This window comes from Triticum aestivum, chromosome 4A (genome assembly GCF_018294505.1).
Source record: "Triticum aestivum cultivar Chinese Spring chromosome 4A, IWGSC CS RefSeq v2.1, whole genome shotgun sequence".
In the NCBI taxonomy this organism is placed as follows: domain Eukaryota; kingdom Viridiplantae; phylum Streptophyta; class Magnoliopsida; order Poales; family Poaceae; genus Triticum; species Triticum aestivum.
In genome coordinates, this window is record NC_057803.1 from 483320653 (window position 1) to 483340327 (window position 19675).

Below are 19675 nucleotides of genomic sequence, written 5' to 3' on the forward strand. Positions count from 1 at the left end.
CATCGCTATCGTCGTCAATGCCGCTTCAGATTGAAAGAATATCCCATCTTTACAAGACACCAGATTTTCAAACCTAGAGTTTGATCCCTGGTGGGTCGAGGGTACCACTGCCTCCTAATCATCAACCACAAGTTGGTTGTCCAGCTGGTCATAAAAAAATTCATATCATATTTTTAAAGAGACCTTACCGGAACTTCAATCTCTTTGGTGCGTAGCTCATCACGTGGGACATAAACATACATAGAATCGTGAACAATGTGTAAGTTCATCTTGTTCCAATATAAGCTGGGATACATGTGCTTGGAGAGCTGATCTAAATATGTTATTGCTTTGTGTTCTTAATAATAACCTAAAACAAATAGAATGAACAAAAAGGAGAGAACACACCATATATTCCTTTCCTACACAAAGCATGCATACACCTAGGACTTTATGGCTTCATCTTTGTAGTATTGATTGAGCCAATGCCCTATGATTCTCGTCTCCTTTTCCCGCACCTGCTTAAGCCAATCAGGGTCGTCCTTGCTGGAGAATCTCAAGTCTACGTGGTGTGAACCTGACCAACATTTCCAACAGCCTTAGCAGAACATAAAACAATTTGAAGATAAAGGATAAAAGTAAAAAAAAAACAATTTCTACTATGTTCACTCCATGAGAAAATGAAGACTTAAATTAGTTTGTAGTAAGATGACAAACCTTTTGGCTCAACCAGTGCAACGATGCTTCTTGAGATGTCCTTCAGTACGCTGCGCAATATGTCCAACAAATATAAATGGTCAAGGCTTTAACATGGACCAACTATGATAAATTCAGTTACCGAAATTCATCTAAACATATCTATATTAAATAATTTAATTACCCGCCACTGCTCCATGGATCTCGGAGCCCATTGAAGAAGATGATGTTGCTAGCTGACCTCTTCAAAACATTTGCAATATCCTGAAACAAAAAAGTAGTTTTTTTAGGAAAAAAACAAAGGTAGTAACTGAATCCGGCCCATGTATTTTCAGCCCAAAACCTGCCTTGATTGAGCCCAATTTGAAGAGAACCCAGCCCAAGACAAGCTGTTATTCTCACAACAACAAAAAAAACAAATAGTACTTACGAATCCTCCGAACTCTGTGGCGATCCAGTATGGCCGCGGCGGCAGGCCCGTGGAGGCGCGGCAGCCGTCGAGGAGCCCGGTGAAGTTGAAGGGCTCCGGCGGGAGGACACTGCCGTTGCGGACGCCGTAGCTCATGAGGATCATCTCCGTGCACGCCTGAAAGTCCCAGCCGTCGAACATGCCGTAAGGGTCATGCTCGGTGGCGTCGCCAAGGCAGTGCGCGTTGCCCGTGTAGTTGTAGTAGACCCCCAGGGCGTCCTTGATCCTCGAGAAGGTGTCCTTGCCCGACTTCGGGTTGTCGATCGCGCGGCACATCTGAATGAGGAAGACCAAATAAATCAATCAACCAATCCAAAACGTACGGCATGAAAAGTTGAAGTGAGAGATATATAACTACGAACCTCTTTGACGGGATAGGCCGGGAGGGGGGTGAGGAAGCCGGACTCCGTCGGGTAGTCCGTCATGGCGGAGTAGACGATGGCGGTGTCGAGCAAGTCGGGTATCGCCTCCACTGTACTACCTCTGCAGGCATGCGTGTGTATATATGTACAGATAGATTCATCAATCGAACGATCGAAGGAACTAGCGATGGTCATCGTCTCTAGGTGAGCATGTTTGCAGCACGTACCGGCACATTTTGAACGTACTGTTGAGCTGCGCCCGGCCGGCGTCATTGGAGAGCGCCTTGTCCAGCTCCTTCCACGAGTTCATGAGTACGTCGTGGCAATTCTTGCTCTCGCTCTAACACAGGCATAATGATCATGTATATAATGTTACTAACGGAATACCAAATGAGCGCTCCTAGAGTCAGCATATGTAAATATATCGATCCTGAACTTATGAGTTGCAGGTGCCATAATCATGCAAAGGCACCTTGAAATCGTTGGAGATGATGTCGTAGAAGGCGTAGGGGTCGGCCATGCCGTAGAAGCTGAGGATTGGTGCCGACGAAGCGACGGCCCCAATAACCACGTGCGGGTACTTCATCCTCATCCACGCTGCCAGCACTGTTCATCCATACAGTTCAGTGCCACGAATGCACGTGCAATTTTGTAAAAAAAATCATGAGGCGATCTTTGACACTGCAACCACTTTATTTCGTCCTATGGATGCGATCGAATATTTTTGGGGTACAACAACTAAAGAAAAAAAAAGATCTTTGCGAAAATAACGGTCAAGTAACAAGCTAAAATCCTTTCCGTTCGAAAAAATAACAAACTAAGATATCCTTGAGGTTTTAGGGTCAAGCATGCACATGCACATGCACAGTACTTGGTGAATGGAGGTGATCAATTAGTACTTACTGCCGCCGTAGGAGCCGCCAAAGACGACGACGGGGGCGGTCGGTGCGCTGAGGTTGGCCTTGAGGCTTTGCACGAGCGTGGCGAAGTCGGCGACAGCCTGCGTCGTCGTCAGGTACCCCGCCGTGCTCGTGTTCCTGAATGCTGCCTCCTCGCTCCCGAACGGTACCGATCGCCCGTAGTACCGATGCTGCATGCATTGCAGACACATCAAGAATCACGCACGCGGGACGCAGCATCCCAATCTTATACTCCCAAAAAGATCATCGACGTCGACGGATTTACCTCGATGAAGACGAGCATGGCGCGGAAGCGTGGCGCGAGCTCCCACATGAAGCCGGTGTTGTTGGTGAAGAGCTCGATGTTGCCCTCGTTACCGGCATACACGAACACCGGCGCCGTCTTGCCGCCCCAGTACGTGCCGTTCACCAGGTAGCGCTGCGGGAACGTGCGGTAGCTCGCCGGCGCCGCGTTGAAGTGGTCCAGCCGCTGTGTGTGGTACCGCGTTTCGTACTGCACCATCGCCGGCACCGTCGTGGCCGGCGCCGTCTCCGCTGTGATCACACGATGGGGACGCGACAGCGGCGACGAGTGCCGCCGCTTGGCGGTGGCGCCGACTGCGGATACATGGCACGAGAGGAGGAGGCAGAGAAGAAGGGATAGGAGGACGATGATGTTTCGCTCCATGATCGAAGTTCGGCAGGGATGGGATTTGTGGAACAGTTTTTCAGATGGAGCCGCATATATATCTCGATCTATGGATCGATTAACAATAGTATCACAATCATGCAAAGAGTAACTAATTTCCAACAAACTCAGCTATAACCCAGCCAGCTACCGTGAGACTAGGGCTTTTTTTTTAACATCAGTAATATGTATATAACGTGGACGTGACAACGCGGCTATAGTCGTATACAATGTTTCCTGACATTGTGTTTAGGAGTCACTAGCACAAATGCCCGTGCGTTGCAACGGGAGAAAACATTGATCATGAGAAACTGTGTCGTGGGACAATTTACGCTCATGAGAAAAAAGATGGATCATTTGAGAATTGCGCATGAGCTCATGACATGGGGCCGGTATTACTCCGAGTAAATTTATGTTTCTGAACCAGAAAAATTAGCAATATCAATAATCTTAAGTAATAGTAGAAGCAAACAAACCAACCTAGAATAACAATTGCAGCAGCAAGCAATTCCAAACATCATTTTGGTCCATTTAGCAGACGATGAGAGCGTTGTGGGCGGAGAGGGATGAATGTCCTGAGGAATTCGATCGGTGCCTTCCACTTTGCAGCATATTCTTTGAGAGTTTAATAACTGCTACTTCTAAATGGTGCATCATTGTAACCTTTACAAAATTATTACATGTCACTAAGGTGATGGACGAAAGGTTTATACATGTGCACTTTGTGAACCTCCACTCATTTAATCAGATTGGTAAATTCACGTGTAGTCGATGTGCAGAGTTTATCCCAATCACTACAAATAACCACCATCTGTCCCAAAACAGAGGAATATTCTAAATCTGAAGCTACCGGTAGTTAAGTTCAATTTTTTTGGTAGAAAGCTAAAATTCAAATTGTTGACCGTACTGGTTTACAGCCAACGAAACCTCGGATACATGTCTAAAGTTCATTAGGGCTGCCAGCCAACACACGAAAGCTCCTTTTTCTGAACATCACACATGTCATGTTCACTTGTTTAGAGGAAATGTAAGTTTCTCCATCAAGTAAATCAACCTTCACAAAAGAATAAAGTTACCAGATGTCCTTACATGATCATTTTGCACAAACATACGCCACCTATACTGGAGAACAAAGTTGTCCGGCAACCCACAAAATGTTCAGATTACTGTATAAAGACTGTCAGTTTTTATTATGATGAAACCTTTAAAATTGTGTACCAAAGGTTCGGATCAAAGGAAATGTAGGATCCTCATTCATACAATGGAATTTTCCAAGAGGTGCCACATCTGGAGTCTGTGTGAACCATACACGATACTCTCTCTGGTAAAACCACCCTAAATATGGGTCATTTGACATATATCAGTTTTACTTTGGGTTTTCTAGATATGACTTACTAATTGCAGGACACCAGCATGCATGTTGTCTTAATTTTCTTTTGCAATCTCAGGAAGAAAGCTGCAGATGTTTAGTTTTTTTTCCTAATGTGAGTTGTAATTTGGGTAACATAATCTTCAAAATGACTGTATAGATGACTCTTCCATGATCTACTTTTCTAAGTAAGATATTTACATATAAAGTATGCACTCCTTTGCTGTTTAAGTACTTCTCAGGAGCTGAATATACGTCCTATGAAAAATTCTTACCAGATTCTGGAAAAAATTTCATATCAGCAGAGGCCGCTCAGCTGTCATACTCAACGACCCAATGTACAGACTCTACTAAAATTGACAAGTGGTGCCTGCTTAGTGTGATATGAAAAATGGTTACAATTTGCAGAGAAAAATAAAAATCAGAGCCTTTTTGTGTGTGGCAATGGAGATGAGTTGAATGAATCTGCAACTGAATTCAACTGAAAAAATCATGGAAACCTGAACAAAAGGGAGGATCGTATACAGCTACATAATTTTAATCTGAGTGGAGTTGGTCATGCCGCATGCAGACCGTGGCGTTGTGCTGCTGTGTGCAAACCATGGAGTTTCGAGTTGCTGCCTCTATGCCCATAGCTCTACGGGTGCCTGCAGCAGCGCAGCCATCTCCTCATCGGTGATGGCGCCCAGCCGCACGAGCTCCATGTCAAACACCTCAGCCATCCACTCCTCGCGCACCACCGACTATACCAACGACGTACGGCAGGTCGAGCACGCCGCCAACATCGTCCTGCATGGATGCGTGTGTCGGGGACTTGCAGGTAAGGAGCTCCAGTAGGAGCACTCCCAGGGAGTAGACGTCCGCCTTCAGCATGGGCTGCCATGTGTCCAGCACCTCCGGGGCGTAGTAGCCGCCGGCGCCTGCGATGGCGAACGTGCGCGCAGATGGGGTGAGTCGGGGAGCGCGTGCATGCTCCCCCGTCTCCGCCGATCTCGGCCGCGCCTGTTGTTGTTGCTGCTGCTGCTGGCGGCGGCAGCGGTTGCTGCTATATAATGGGATTGTCTTCGAGCCCGGTGATGGATCGCGATGAAGACGGGGAGGAAGGCCGGCGAGGTCGGGATGGCGCTGATCCGGCTGCAGGAGGTCGATTCCGGCCTGATCCGGGCGAGGCGGCGTTAGTCGTTGGCCATGGCTGCTCCTGTAGAAGAAGTGAGAGGCAGTCCTTGTGTGAGAGAGAGAAACAGAGGGGAATGAAACGGAGAAGAGGGAGAGCAGGGAGAGGGGTGCGAGGCGTGGAGGTCCGGCGGCGCGGCAGCCGGTGGTCAGGCCGAGCGCGAAGGCGGCGGGGCGGCAAGGGGCTCCCGGATCGACGGGGGAAAACAACAACGCAGCCGGGATATATACAGATAGATTAGTTCCACTTTGGATATGGTAAATAAATATAGATGTGTTACAGAAAAAAAACTGAAAGCGTAAATTCATGAAAAGAAAGTGTATTATGACGATGAACTCATGGAGTCAATCCGTGCTTTATTATTAGGGATAGATATCTGGGAACGTTCTTGCGGACGAAATCCAGAAATCCAACGCCTCATCAGCTATCCGAAAGAGCTCGCTGTAACTGCTCATGCTCTCCTGACAAACGCCTTTTTTTATTCAAAAAGTAAATAAGGATATGGCTAGGTTTCACTTGATTTAGATTTAATCAAGTCTCAATTAAGTGATGTAGTATATAAGAAAGAAAAAGAAAAATCAGAAGAAAAAAATTGTATAAATCTCCATGGAACATCTAGGGAATATAGCATCGACAGAGGCATAACAAAGTCTCAGTCGACTGAAACTTAGCAAAACTGAATAAATAAATCCGGCTATAGGCCGGGAATCAAAACTTGTGCCCTGCTAGAGGGGTAGCCACCTGCACTCCCCTATTGGGCTAGAGAGGTGTTTGTGAACAATTTTCGCTAGAACACCTTTTATTTATTTAAGTTACTTTGTTGTGAATTTGTTTTTTTGTTTCAGAAAACTCTAAAATTCTCGATTTTTCCATTTTTGAAAGAAAAGATCCCTACTTTTTAGAGCCCCCACCCCAACTTGCCATGTGTATTTTTATTATACATAGAATGGCAATTTCCTTTTTTATTGTCATTTTTTATCTTCCAAGACATAGCATTTTTATTTTCCTACACGGCAGTTTTTATTATTAAGAGCATGTAATTTTACTAATTAATAACATGTCACTTTTATTAATAAGAGGATGACAGTTTTATTGTTAAGAGCATCACATATTAATAACTAATAGCATGACATTTTTAGTAATAAGAGGATGGCAGTTTTTTATTAATAGTATGACATTTTAATAATTAATAAAATGACATTTTTATTAAAAAGAGGATGGTAGTTTTATTATTAAGAGCATGAAATTTTAACAATTAGTAACATGTCTTTTTCTCTAAAATAATTAACAGGGTAGTTTTTATAATTTTTGGGACTATGTCACATGGCAAATTTAAACATTAATTTAATTTTCAAAAGTCATGTTTGTTTTTACATGAAAATTTTATTATTAATAACATGGAATTTTTATTAATGATAGGGATGGAAATTTATTGTTGAGAGAATGACATATTTTATTTTTAAAGGCATGTCAGTCTTATATTATTGAGAGGATGACATTTTATTTTTAATGGCATGGCAATTTTTATTGGGGCTTATACAGATAAATTTTGTTTTATCTAGAGTATTGCAGTTTTATAAAGTAGCATGATAATTTTTATATTTTTAGATCATGGCATTTTATAAATTTATGTGTACTTTTTGTTCATGGCATTTTCTATCTAGAGGGTGACAATTTTAATTTTCTATATATTTTTGTTTTTTAGTCGAGCACATTAAGTTTCCATGTAGAAAGGTCGATGCTCGAGATGTAATTTGTTTTCTGCTGCCCGTGAAGGTGTTTTTTTTTCTAGGCATATGAGATCGCACAGGAAACCAGCCAGTACTGCCTTAAAAAAAGCTAGAGCAAACATACGAGGGGAGCACTTTTGAGATAATTGCATCTATAGTCCTCATAGTCGTTGGCGACTTGGTCCTCGAAGTTGCAAAACGCTCCAATATGGTCTCGGTACATGAAAATACGTGATCAATACGGTCCCTGAGATTGAAACACCAGTCCTGGCTCTAGACGTTGTTTTATCTAGAGTATTGCAGTTTTATAAAGTAGCATGATAATTTTTATATTTTTAGATCATGGCATTTTATAAATTTATGTGTATTTTTTCGTTCATGGCATTTTCTATCTAGAGGGTGACAGTTTTACTTTTCTATATATTTTTATTTTTTTAGTTGAGCACCTTAATTTGCCATGTAGAAAGGTCGATGCTCGAGATGTAATTTGTTTTCTGCGGCCCGTGAAGGCGTTTTTTTCCTGGGCCATATGAGATCGCACTGGAAACCAGCTAGTACTTGTCCTAGAAAAAGCTACTCTTGAGATAATTGCATCTATAGTTTTTATAGTCATTAACGACATCCAACTTGGTCCTCGAGGTTGCAAAATGCTCTAATATGATCCCGGTACATGAAAATACGTGATTAACACGGTCCCTGAGGTTGAAACGCCAGTCCTGACTCTATACGTTGCATACGTATCTCGTATTTTCTATAGGTGACAGGTGTCAGCTTAGGCCAGTACTTGAAACCAGCCAGTAGTTGCCTTAGAAAAAGCTACTTTTGAGATAATTGCATCTATAGTTTTTATAGTCGTCAGCGACGTCTAACTTGGTCCTCGAGGTTGCAAAGTGCTCCAATATGGTCCCGATACATGAAAATACGTGATCAATACGGTCCCTGAGGTTGAAACGCCGGTCCTGACTCTATATATTGCATACGTATCTCGTATTTTCTATAGGTGACAGGTGTCAGCTTAGGGCACATCTTGAAACCAGCCAGTAGTTGCCTTAGAAAAAGCTACTTTTGAGATAATTGCATCTATAGTTTTTATAGTCGCCGGCGACGTCTAATTTGGTCGTCGAGGTTGCAAAGTGCTTCAATATGGTCCCGATACATGAAAATACGTAATCAATGTGGTCCCTGAGGTTGAAACGCCAGTCCTGGCTCTATACGTTGCATACGTATCTCGTAATTTTTATAGGTGACAGGTGTCAGCTTAGGCCACATTTGTATGGGGCCCATATGTCAGTGGACCAAAGAGAAATAAAAGAAAAAAAATATGTCAGTGGGCCAAGAAATAAAAGGGCACCGAGCAGAAGGGATTCGAACCCGCAAGCTCTATCACAGCGCTACGCGAGCTAGCCACTAGTCCAAGTGGGTGATTCTCATTTAAATGGGGAAGCACTGTTTATTATATGTATGCCCATGTCTTTTAAAAAAACTAGTGAATTTATAAAATTTTCATGGGTGTTTTAAAAAAAAAGTTCATTGATTTGAAAATTGTTCACGATTCAAAAATAAAAATTCGTGTCTAATAAACTGTTCTATTTTTTTAAATGTTCCCTAATTCAAAACAATATTCATGAATTCAAAAAATTTCTGTCACAAACAAAACTATTTCTGAATTTCAAAAGTTGTTCCCGAATTTCAAGAAATGTTCGCGTATGCAAAAAAACTTGTTGACGAGTTCCAAAAAACATGTACGCAAATTAAAAAAAATTGTGAACTCAAAAAATATTCACTTATAAAAGAGTTCATGAATGTTCGTAACTTAAAAAATTTGGTGAATTGTTTTTCAATTCGATGAAAAAAGTTATATCGAAAAATATTCACCCCAATTTGTAATAGTGTTTACCAATTTGAAAAAAAATCATTAATAAAAAATATTTGCAATCTCAAAAATTCTGTATATAGTGGGTGCAGGGGAGGGCGCTCGCCAAATAGGAGACCGCCAAAAAAATGAACACGAACAAAAAACTAGAACACACAGAAGACAGCTGGGCCGTAGCTTTAAAGCAGAGAAAAAACAGGCCTGGACAGCCCATAAAAAGACTGTATACCTAAATAGATTTCTGATTCTAAAAAAAAAACCTAAATAGATTTCTATTCACTTTACTGTTTATCCATCTCTATCAGATCTCACTTTGCGAATAACCGTGAAGGAATTGACAACCCCTTTGTCGCGTTGGTTGCAAGTTGGTGTTTGTTTGTGCAGGTATTCGCTGGCTTGTTGCATAGTCTCCTACTGGATTGATACCTTGGTTCTCAAAACTAAGGAAAATACTTACGCTACTTTGCTGCATCACTCTTTCCTCTTCAAGGAAAAAATTAACGCAAGCTCAAGAGGTAGCACGGGGCGTGATAAGAGCATCTACAGCCGGGCGCCCTAAATCCATCTAAAACGCTCGGGCGGGTGGACCGATCAGAAAATCGACCCACTCGGGGGCCTTAAACCGGCAAAAAACGCCCGGGCTATTCGACGCCCCTCATATCCAGCCCAAATGTAGGGCGGATATGGGGTGGACCGGACACGCCCGAGCCCATCTGCCACATCGGAGCTGACAGGCCCGACCCACCACCGACCCTAGCTCACTCACTTTCCTCTCTCGCTCCGTCCTCTCCTCTCGCTTATCTGATTCCTATCCAATCCGGCACAATGTCGAGCTCCAGCTGCTACTTCGGTTCTGAACTCTACGTCGACGAGGAGCTGGTCGTCCGCATTGCCTTGGAGCGGTCCAAGGTGGACAACCGGGGTAGCTCCGGTTCTGTAGCGTCACCGCAGCTCCAGCGCCTGCGCAGCACAGATGCCAGAGTTGGCCCCTCCCAGCCCGCGCGCTATCCCCTTCCCCAGCCGGCCGCTGCTTGATGCGGCTTGAACTACGTCTGTATTTCCCCAAAGAGGAAGGGATGATGCAGCACAACTACGGTAGCTATCTCCCTCAGTGATGAGACCAAGGTTATCGAACCAGTAGGAGAACCACGCAACACTACGTGAATGGCACTTGCACACAAAGAATAAATACTTGCAACCCGACGTAAAAGAGGGGTTGTCAATCCCTCCCGAGTAAAATATAGGTAAAATTTGTAGTAGATTGGATAAAAAGATCTCGCAGGAATGCGAGATAAAATAAATAACAATAAATTGCAGCAAGGTATTTTCGAGTCTTTGGATTAATAGATCTGAAAATAAAAGCAAATAAAAATAGATCTCGAAGGCAAATATGATAAAGAAGAGACCCGGGGGCCGTAGATTTCACTAGTGGCTTCTCTTGAGAAAAATAGCATACGGTGGGTGAACAAATTACTGTTGGGCAATTGATAGAACTTTAAATAATTATGAAGATATCCAGGCAATGATCATTATATAGGCATCACGTCCAAGATTAGTAGACCGACTCTTGCCTGCATCTACTACTATTACTCCACACATCGACCGCTATCCAGCATGCATCTAGTGTATTAAGTTCATGGAGTAACGGAGTAATGCAATAAGAATGATGACATGATGTAGACAAGATCTACTCTTATAGGAATAGACCCCATCTTGTTATCCTTAATAGCAACGATACATACGTGTCATTTCCCCTTCTGTCACTGGGATTTAGCACCGTAAGATCGAACCCATCACAAAGCACCTCTTACCATGGCAAGAAAAATTGATCTAGTCGGCCTAACTAAACCAAAGATTCGAAGAAGAAATAGGAGGCTATAAGTAATTATGCATATAAGAGATCAAAAGACTCAAATAACTTTCATGGATAAAAACATAGATCTGATCATAAACTTAAAGTTCATCGAATCACAACAAACACACCACAAAAAGAGTTACATCAAATACATCTCCAAGAGACCATTGCATTGAGAATCAAAACTGAGAGAGAAAGCCATCTAGCTACTAACTACGGACCTGTAGGTCTACAATGAACTACTCACGCATCATCAGAGAGGCACCAATGAGGATGATGAACCCCTTCATGTGGTAGCTGGAATTGTGGTTCGTCGACTCCCCTAGGGTTTCTGGAATATTGGGGTATTTATAGAGCAAACAAGCGGTGCTGGAGGCCACCGAAGTGGGCACAACCCATCAGGGCGCGCCTGGGCCCCAAGGCACGCCCAGGTGGGTTGTGCCCCCCTCGGGTCTCCCCTCTGGTACTTCTTCGGCCCACCCTGTGTCTTCTGGCCCAAAAAGATTCTCCAAAAAGTTTCATTGCGTTTGGACTCCGTTTGGTATTGATTTTTTGCAAAGTAAAAAACAAGCAAAAAAACAAGTGGCACTTGGCACTATGTCTGTAGGTTAGTCCCAAAAAATGATATAAAGTTGCTATAAAGTGATTGTAAAACATCCAAGAATGATAATATAACAACATGGTTGATACGTCTCCAACGTATCTATAATTTTTTATTGTTCCATGCTATTATATTATCTGTTCTGGATGTTTTATATGCATTAATATGCTATTTTATATTATTTTTGGGACTAACCTATTAACCTGGAGTCAGTGCCAGTTTCTATTTTTCCTTGTTTTTGAGTTTTCTAGAAAAGGAATACCAAACGGAGTCAAAAATTGAATGAAACCTTCGCGATGATTTTTCTTGGACCAGAAGACAACTAGGAAACTTGGAGGTGAAGTTGGAGGAGCCACGAGGCGGCCACAAGGGTGGAGGGGCGCCCAGGGGGGTGATGCGTCTTCAACGTATCTATAATTTTTTATTGTTCCATGCTGTTATATAATCATTCTGGGATGTTTTATAATCATTTTATATCATTTTTAGTACTAACCTATTAACATAGTGCCAAGTGCCAGTTGTTGTTTTTGCTTTTTTACATCGCAGGAAATCAATATCAAACGGAGTCCAAACGCAGTGAACCTTTTTGTGTATTTTTTATGGACCAGAAGACACCCAATGGGTCAGAGAAGCACCTGGGGGCGCCCCGAGGGAGGCACAACCCACCAGGGCACGCCTGGGCCCCTAGGCGTGCCCAGGTGGGTTGTGCCCACCTCGGTGGCCTCCCGCACCGCCTCTTTGCTCTATAAATACCCCAATATTCCAGAAACCCTAGGGGAGTCGACGAAAATCAATTCCATCTGCCGCAAGTTCCAGAAACACCAGATCCTATCTAGACACCATCACGGAGGGGTTCATCATCCTCATTGGTGCCTCTCCGATGATGCGTGAGTAGTCTTTTGTAGACCTTCGGGTCCATAGTTAGTAGCTAGATGGCTTCCTCTCTCTCGTTTGATTCCCAATACAATGGTCCCTTGGAGATCCATATGATGTAACTCTTTCTTGCGGTGTGTTTGTTGGGATCTGATGAACTTTGAATTTATGATCAGATCTATGTTTTTATCCATGGAAGTTATTTGAGTCTTTTGATCTCAGATATGCATGATTGCTTATAGCCTCGTATTTCTTCTTTGATATTTGAGTTTTGTTTGGCCAACTTGATCTGTTTATCTTGCAATGGGAAGAGGTGCTTTGTGATGGGTTCGATCTTACGGTGCTTGATCCTAGTGACAGAAGGGGAACCGACATGTATGTATCATTGCTATTAAGGATAACAAGATGGGGTCTATTGCTACATAAATAGTTCTTGTCTACATCATGTCATCGTTCTTATTGCATTACTCCGTTTTTTCCATGAACTTAATACACTAGATGCATGCTAGATAGTGGTCGATATGTGGAGTAATAGTAGTAGATGCAGGCAAAAGTCGGTCTACTAATATTGGACGTGATGCCTATATAATGATCATTCTCTGGATATCGCCATGATTATTTTAAGTTCTATCAGTTGCCCAACATTAATTTGTTTACCCACCATTTGCTATTTTTCTTGAGAGAAGCCACTAGTGAAAGCTACGGCCCCGGGTCTCTTCTTTATTATATTTGCCTTCGTGATCTATTTTTATTTGCTTTCATTTTCAGATCTATTAATCCAAAAACCCAAAAATATCTCGCTGAATATTATTTGCTTTTATTTGCATTTGTCAATCTACTACAATTTTTGTCCCGTCTACTTGCCAATTTCTGACGCCGTTACCCGAAAGGGATTGACAACCCATTTAATACGTCGAGTTGCGAGTATTTGTTATTTATGTGCAGGAGTTGTTTACGTGGTGTTGTGTGGTTCTCCTACTGGTTTGATAACCTTGGTCTCATCACTGAGGGAAATACCTACCATAGCTGTGCTGCATCATCCCTTCCTCTTTGAGGAAATACCGATGTAGTTCAAGCCACTATCAAAAGGAATTTCTGGCGCCGTTGCCGGGGAGACATCACCAACTTCTACCAGGTTCCTAATCACAAATCTCATCTCCTTCCAACTTACATTATTTGCCATTTGCCTCTCGTTTTCATCTCCCCCACTTCACAATTTTTTTCCATTTTATTCACCCTCTTTTTTGTTCGCCTTTTTCTCGTCAGATCTCTTGTTTGCTATCTCTGCTTGTGTTGCCATGTGCCTTCTATTTGCTTGCATCTTTGCTTGCTAATAATCTATTGTTATGGATCTTCATCCACTTGCTAATCTTTTCAAAAGATCCAATTATGATGAACCAATTGCTAGTGAATTGAGTTCACTAGATTATCTTTATGAAGTTTTGCTTGAGATCTATGAATCTGAAAATTGTGATGAAGTGTTAAATGAAGGAATTTATAAAGTGATTCATGATAGATCCTTGAATGAAAAGCATGATTGCAATGATTTTATTATAAATTCTATTAATGTCAATTGTGTTAGTGATATGCAAAACCCCAAGCTTGGGGATGCTTGTTTTGCTATGTCCACTACTTATTGTAGTGATCATGATTGGGGTGATAATGATTTTTATGATCTTGAAGATTTATTTAAACTTCATGATGAATATGATTGCGATAATATTAAAAGTGGGTTTGGAAGAGTGTCAACTTTAGCTAAAAATAATACCACATATTTGGAGAGTGCTCAATCTTATGAAATTTTTGTTAAAAGTGGGCTTGGAGAGGTCATGACTTTATTTAATGATAATCCCACTATTTTGAAAGAGTGACAACTTTGCATGCATGTGGATCATGAAGAGAATATTTGTGATAGTTATATTGTTGAATTCGATTATGATCCTACATATAATTATTATGAGAGAGGAAAATATGGTTGTAGAAAATTTCATGTTACTAAATTACCTATCGTTATGTTGAGATCGTCAATGTTTTATTCCTCTTCTTTGCATATGTTAGATGTTTCTTGTCATGATAATTTGCTTGCTTATAAAATGCCTATGCATAGGAAGTATGTTAGACTTAAATTTCTTTTTCACATGCTACATGATGCTCTCTTTGTGTTTCAATTACTAGATTTCATGTGAGCATCATTAAAATTATTATGCCTAGCTAGGGGCATAAAACTATAGCGCTTGTTGAGAGGCAACCCAATTGATATTTTTTTCACATTTTTCTTTCTGTTCTTGAGTGTTTGCACAATTATGCTACTGTTATGATTGTGTTTTTTGTGTTTTAGTTAGTGTTTGTGCCAAGCAAAGCCTCTGGGATCATGTTGGGTGATAGTTGATTTGATTTTGCTGAACAACAGAAACTTTTGCACCCAGGAAAATTATTTTCATTTTTAACAGATGCGTGATAAAATACTGATTCTTTTTGCAGAAGATTAGTATACAAATTGCTCACGTTGTCCTAGTTTTTCAGAATTTTTGGAGTTACAGAAGTATTAGAAATCTTCATATTGCTACAGACTATTCTGTTTTGACTGATTCTGTTTTCTTTGCGTTGTGTGCTTGTTTTGATGACTCTATGGTTTTCTTTGAAGAGTTTTTGACATAGAAAAGTTGGAATACAATAGATATAATGCAAAAATAAAATATGAATGGGTTTGCAACAGTACTTATAGTAGTGATTTGCTTTCTTATACTAACGGATCTCACGAAGGTTTTGTTAAGTTTTGTGTGATTGAAGTTTTCAAGGTTTGGGTGACTTTACGATGGATGAAGGAATAAGGATTAACAAAAGGCTAAGTTTGGGGATGCCCATGGCACCCAAAGATAATATTCCAGAAGTATCAAGCAACTTAGCTTGGGGATGCCCCCGAGTGGCATCCCCTCTTTCTTCTAACAATCATCGGTATTTTACTTGAAACTATATTTTTATTCGTCACATATTATGAGTTTTGCTTGGAGCGTCTTGTATGATATGAGACTTTGCTTGTTTTGATTTGTGTTCTTAGTCATGGATCTTTGATGGACACACCTATTTGAGAGAGTCAAAATTATGCCATGACTTGTTTGAATTGCTCTCTATGCTTCACTAAAATCTTTATGAGCTATGGAATTGTTCTAGTGCTTCATTTATATCTTTTTGAGCACGTTGTGCTTTAGTATTTTTGAAGAAATGCTCTCATGCTTCACTTAGATTTATTTGAGAGTTAGTATTTTTTTAAATTCTCTCTTGCTTCACTTAAATTATTTTGAGACAAGAAAATTTTTATGCTCATGTTCTTCACTTAGATTTGTTTGAGCTATCAAAAGCAACATATGAAACTAGTCCCGAAGTGATAGATATACAAGGAGGATATAATAAAAACTTTCATGAAGATCATTGGACAAAATAAACTTGATTCCTTGTAACAATTTTGAGATATGTTGATATAATATGCGAGTCATGTTGATGGGTAATTATGCTTTAGTAAGAATATTGGTGTTAAGGTTTGTGATTCCCTATGCAAGCATGAAAGTCAATAGTTACGCAATGAAATTACATCCTTCTTGTGGTGCATTATTCGGTGTTAGTTATTCTTAATGCCGGCTTATGAGATTTTTCATTTCCTGGTTGGTCGCTTCTCAATCTTTTGCTAGCCTTCATTTTGCACTAAGTATGATCACTACTTGTGCATCCAAAATTCTTTAAACCAGTTTTGCCATATGAGTCCACTATACCTACCTATATGCAGCATTATTTTGCCAATCTAAGCAAATTTGTACGTGGCATCTCTTTTTTTCAAAATAAACTTCTCTTTTGTGTGCTCGTACCGCTCATGAAACGGTGGGTGGATGATATATTTCCATGCTAGATGTGTTATTCTCACGATGAGTGTTTATTAACTTGTCATTCCACGAGAGTACGACAAAGTTATTAGGGATGCCTAGTCCCGAAATGAAAAATGAATTTACTTTATGCTGTCAAATAATAAATTCCTTGAGAAGTGTTGGTATGGAAGGCACCCGTGGATACGGTTAGCCATGGAAAGTGAAAGTATGGTGGAAAAAGGAATAAACTTTATTTTCTATCTGGGAATCGCCTGTGATATATCTAGCATGGAAAGTATTGGGAAATACTTGATCGTTCTCGTTGACAGGAAAAGCATGCCTCCCAAAATGTTTTATCTCTATCTTTTCGCTTTGAGCTCTGGCACCTCTACAAATCCCTACTTCCCTATGCGAAGGGCCTTTCTTTTACTTTATGCAATTTTTATTTTTACTTGAGTCTCCATCTTCTCTTATAAAGCACCAACTAAGGGGCACTATGATCGTACTTGAGCATTGGGTGTAGCTAATATGCAAGTGTGTTTCATGAATGGATCAATGATTGAGCATAATGGGCTAGGGATAACTTGCTTTAGCGTTGATATTTGGAAAGACATGGTTGCTAGTTGATATGCTTGAGTATTAAAGTCTACATGTCAAAACTAGACTATTGCTTTGAACCATATAAAAGTCCAAATGTCCATGCTATAAAACAAAGATTATGTGATGAACATGTTGTTGGGGAACGTAGTAATTTCAAAAAAAGTTCCTACGCACACGCAACATCATGGTGATGCATAGCAACGAGAGGGCAGAGTGTCGTCCACGTACCCTCATAGACCGTAAGCAGAAGTGTTATGAGAACACGGTTGATGTAGTCGAACATCTTCACGATCCGACCGATCCAGGTACCGAATGCACGGCACCTCCTAGTTCAGCAAACGTTTAGCTCGATGACGTCCCACAAACTCCGATCCAGCAGAGCTTCATGGGAGAGTTCCGTCAGCACGACGGCGTGATGACGGTGATGATGTTGCTACCGACGCAGGGCTTCGCCTAAGCACCGCTACGATATGATCGAGGGGGATTATGGTGGAGGGGGGCACCGCACATGGCTAAGGGATCAATGATCAACTTGTGTGTTCTAGGGTGCCCCCATGCCCCCGTATATAAAGGATCAAAGGGGGAGGCCGACCGGCCCTCCAAGGGCGCGCCAGGAGGAGGAGTCCTCCTCCTAGTAGGAGTAGGACTCCCCTTTCCTACTCCTACTAGGAGGAGGAAAGGAAGGGGGAAGGGGAGAAGGAAGGAGAGGGAGGAAAGGAGGAAAGGGGGGTCTCCCCCCTAGTCCAATTCGGTTTGGGCTAGGGGGGCCGCGCGCCCTACCTCCTCTCTTCCACCACTTGGCCCATGAGGCCCAATACCTCTTCACCGTATTCCCGTAACTCCCCGGTACTCCGAAAAATACCCGAATCACTCAGAACATTTCCGATGTCCGAATATAGTCGCCCAATATATCAATCTTTATGTCCCGACCATTTCGAGACTCCTCGTCATGTCCCCGATCTCATCCGGGACTCCGAACTACATTCAGTACATCAAATCACATAAACTCATAATACCGATCGTCACCGAACGTTAAGCGTGCGGACCCTACGGGTTTGAGAACTATGTAGACATGACCGAGACACGTCTCCGGTCAATAACCAATAGCGGAACTTGGATGTTCATATTGGGTCCTACATATTCTATGAAGATCTTTATCGGGCAAACCGCATAACAACATATGTTATTCCCTTTGTCATCGGTATGTTACTTGCCCGAGATTCGATCGTCGGTATCTCAATACCTAGTTCAATCTCGTTACAGGCAAGTATCTTTACTCATTCCGTAATGCATCATCCTGCAACTAACTCATTAGTCACAATGCTTGCAAGGCTTATAGTGATGTGCATTACCGAGAGGGCCCAGAGATACCTCTCCGACAATCAGAGTGACAAATCCTAATCTTGATCTATGCCAACTCAACAAGCACCATCAGATACACCTGTAGACCACATTTATAATCACCCAGTTATGTTGTGATGTTTGGTAGCACACAAAGTGTTCCTCCGGTACTCGGGAGTTGCATAATCTCATAGTCATAGGAACATGTATAAGTCATGAAGAAAGCAATAGCAACAAACTAAACAATCATTGTGCTAAGCTAACAGAATGGGTCAAGTCAATCACATCATTCTCTAATGATGTGATCCCGTTAATCAAATGACAACTCATGTCTATGGCTAGGAAACTTAACCATCTTTGATTCAACGAGCTAGTCAAGTAGATGCATACTAGTGACACTCTGTTTGTCTATGTATTCACACATGTACTATGTTTCTGGTTAATACAATTCTAGCATGAATAATAAACATTTATCATGATATAAGGAAATATATAATAACTTTATTATTGCCTCTAGGGCATATTTCCTTCAGTCTCCCACTTGCACTAGAGTCAATAATCTAGTTCACATCTTTATGTGATTAGTTCACATCTCCATGTGACTAATACCCAAAGGGTTTACTAGAGTCAATACTCTAGTTCACATCGCTATGTGATTAACACCCAAAGAGTGATCATGTTTTGCTCGTGAGAGAAGTTTAGCCTACGGGTCTGCAACATTCAGATCCGTATGTATTTTGCAAATTTCTATGTCTACAATGCTCTTCATGGAGCTACTCTAGCTAATTGCTCCCACTTTCAATATGTATCCAGATCGAGACTTAGAGTCATCTAGATCGATGTAAAAGGCTTGCATCGATGTAACTCTTTACGACGAACTCTTTTATCACCTCCATGACCGAGAAATATTTCCTTAGTCCTCTAAGGATAATTTTGACCGATGTCCAGTGATCTACTCCTAGATCACTATTGTACTCCCTTGCTAGAATCATGCTAAGGTATACAATAGGACTGGTAAACAGCATAGCATACTTTATAGAACCTATGACTGAGGCATAGGGAATGACTTTTCATTCTCTTTCTATTTTCTGCTGTGGTCGGGTTTTTGAGTCTTTACTCAACTTCACACCTTGCAACACAGGCAAGAACTCCTTCTTTGACTATTCCATTTTGAACTACTTCAAAATCTTGTCAAGGTATGTACTCATTGAAAAAACTTATCAAGTGTCTTGATCTATCTCTATAGATCTTGATGCTCAATGTGTAAGCAGCTTCATCGAGGTCTTTCTTTGAAAAATCTTTTCAAACA

The 19675-nt window shown here is 41.5% G+C and overlaps 1 protein-coding gene across 1 annotated transcript; it reads right to left on the bottom strand.

Moving 5' to 3' along the window:
• Positions 1-243: 243 nt before the first annotated feature.
• Positions 244-3187, bottom strand: LOC123082109 (lysosomal Pro-X carboxypeptidase). Its single transcript, XM_044504524.1, has 9 exons — positions 2692-3187; positions 2410-2596; positions 1979-2112; positions 1734-1846; positions 1507-1627; positions 1106-1420; positions 860-939; positions 697-746; positions 244-556 (listed from the first exon to the last, which is right to left on the bottom strand). The coding sequence occupies exons 1-9, from the start codon at positions 3091-3093 to the stop codon at positions 423-425; spliced, it is 1536 nt and encodes a 511-aa protein (XP_044360459.1). The 5' UTR covers positions 3094-3187; the 3' UTR covers positions 244-422.
• Between the last annotated feature and the right edge of the window lie 16488 nt (positions 3188-19675).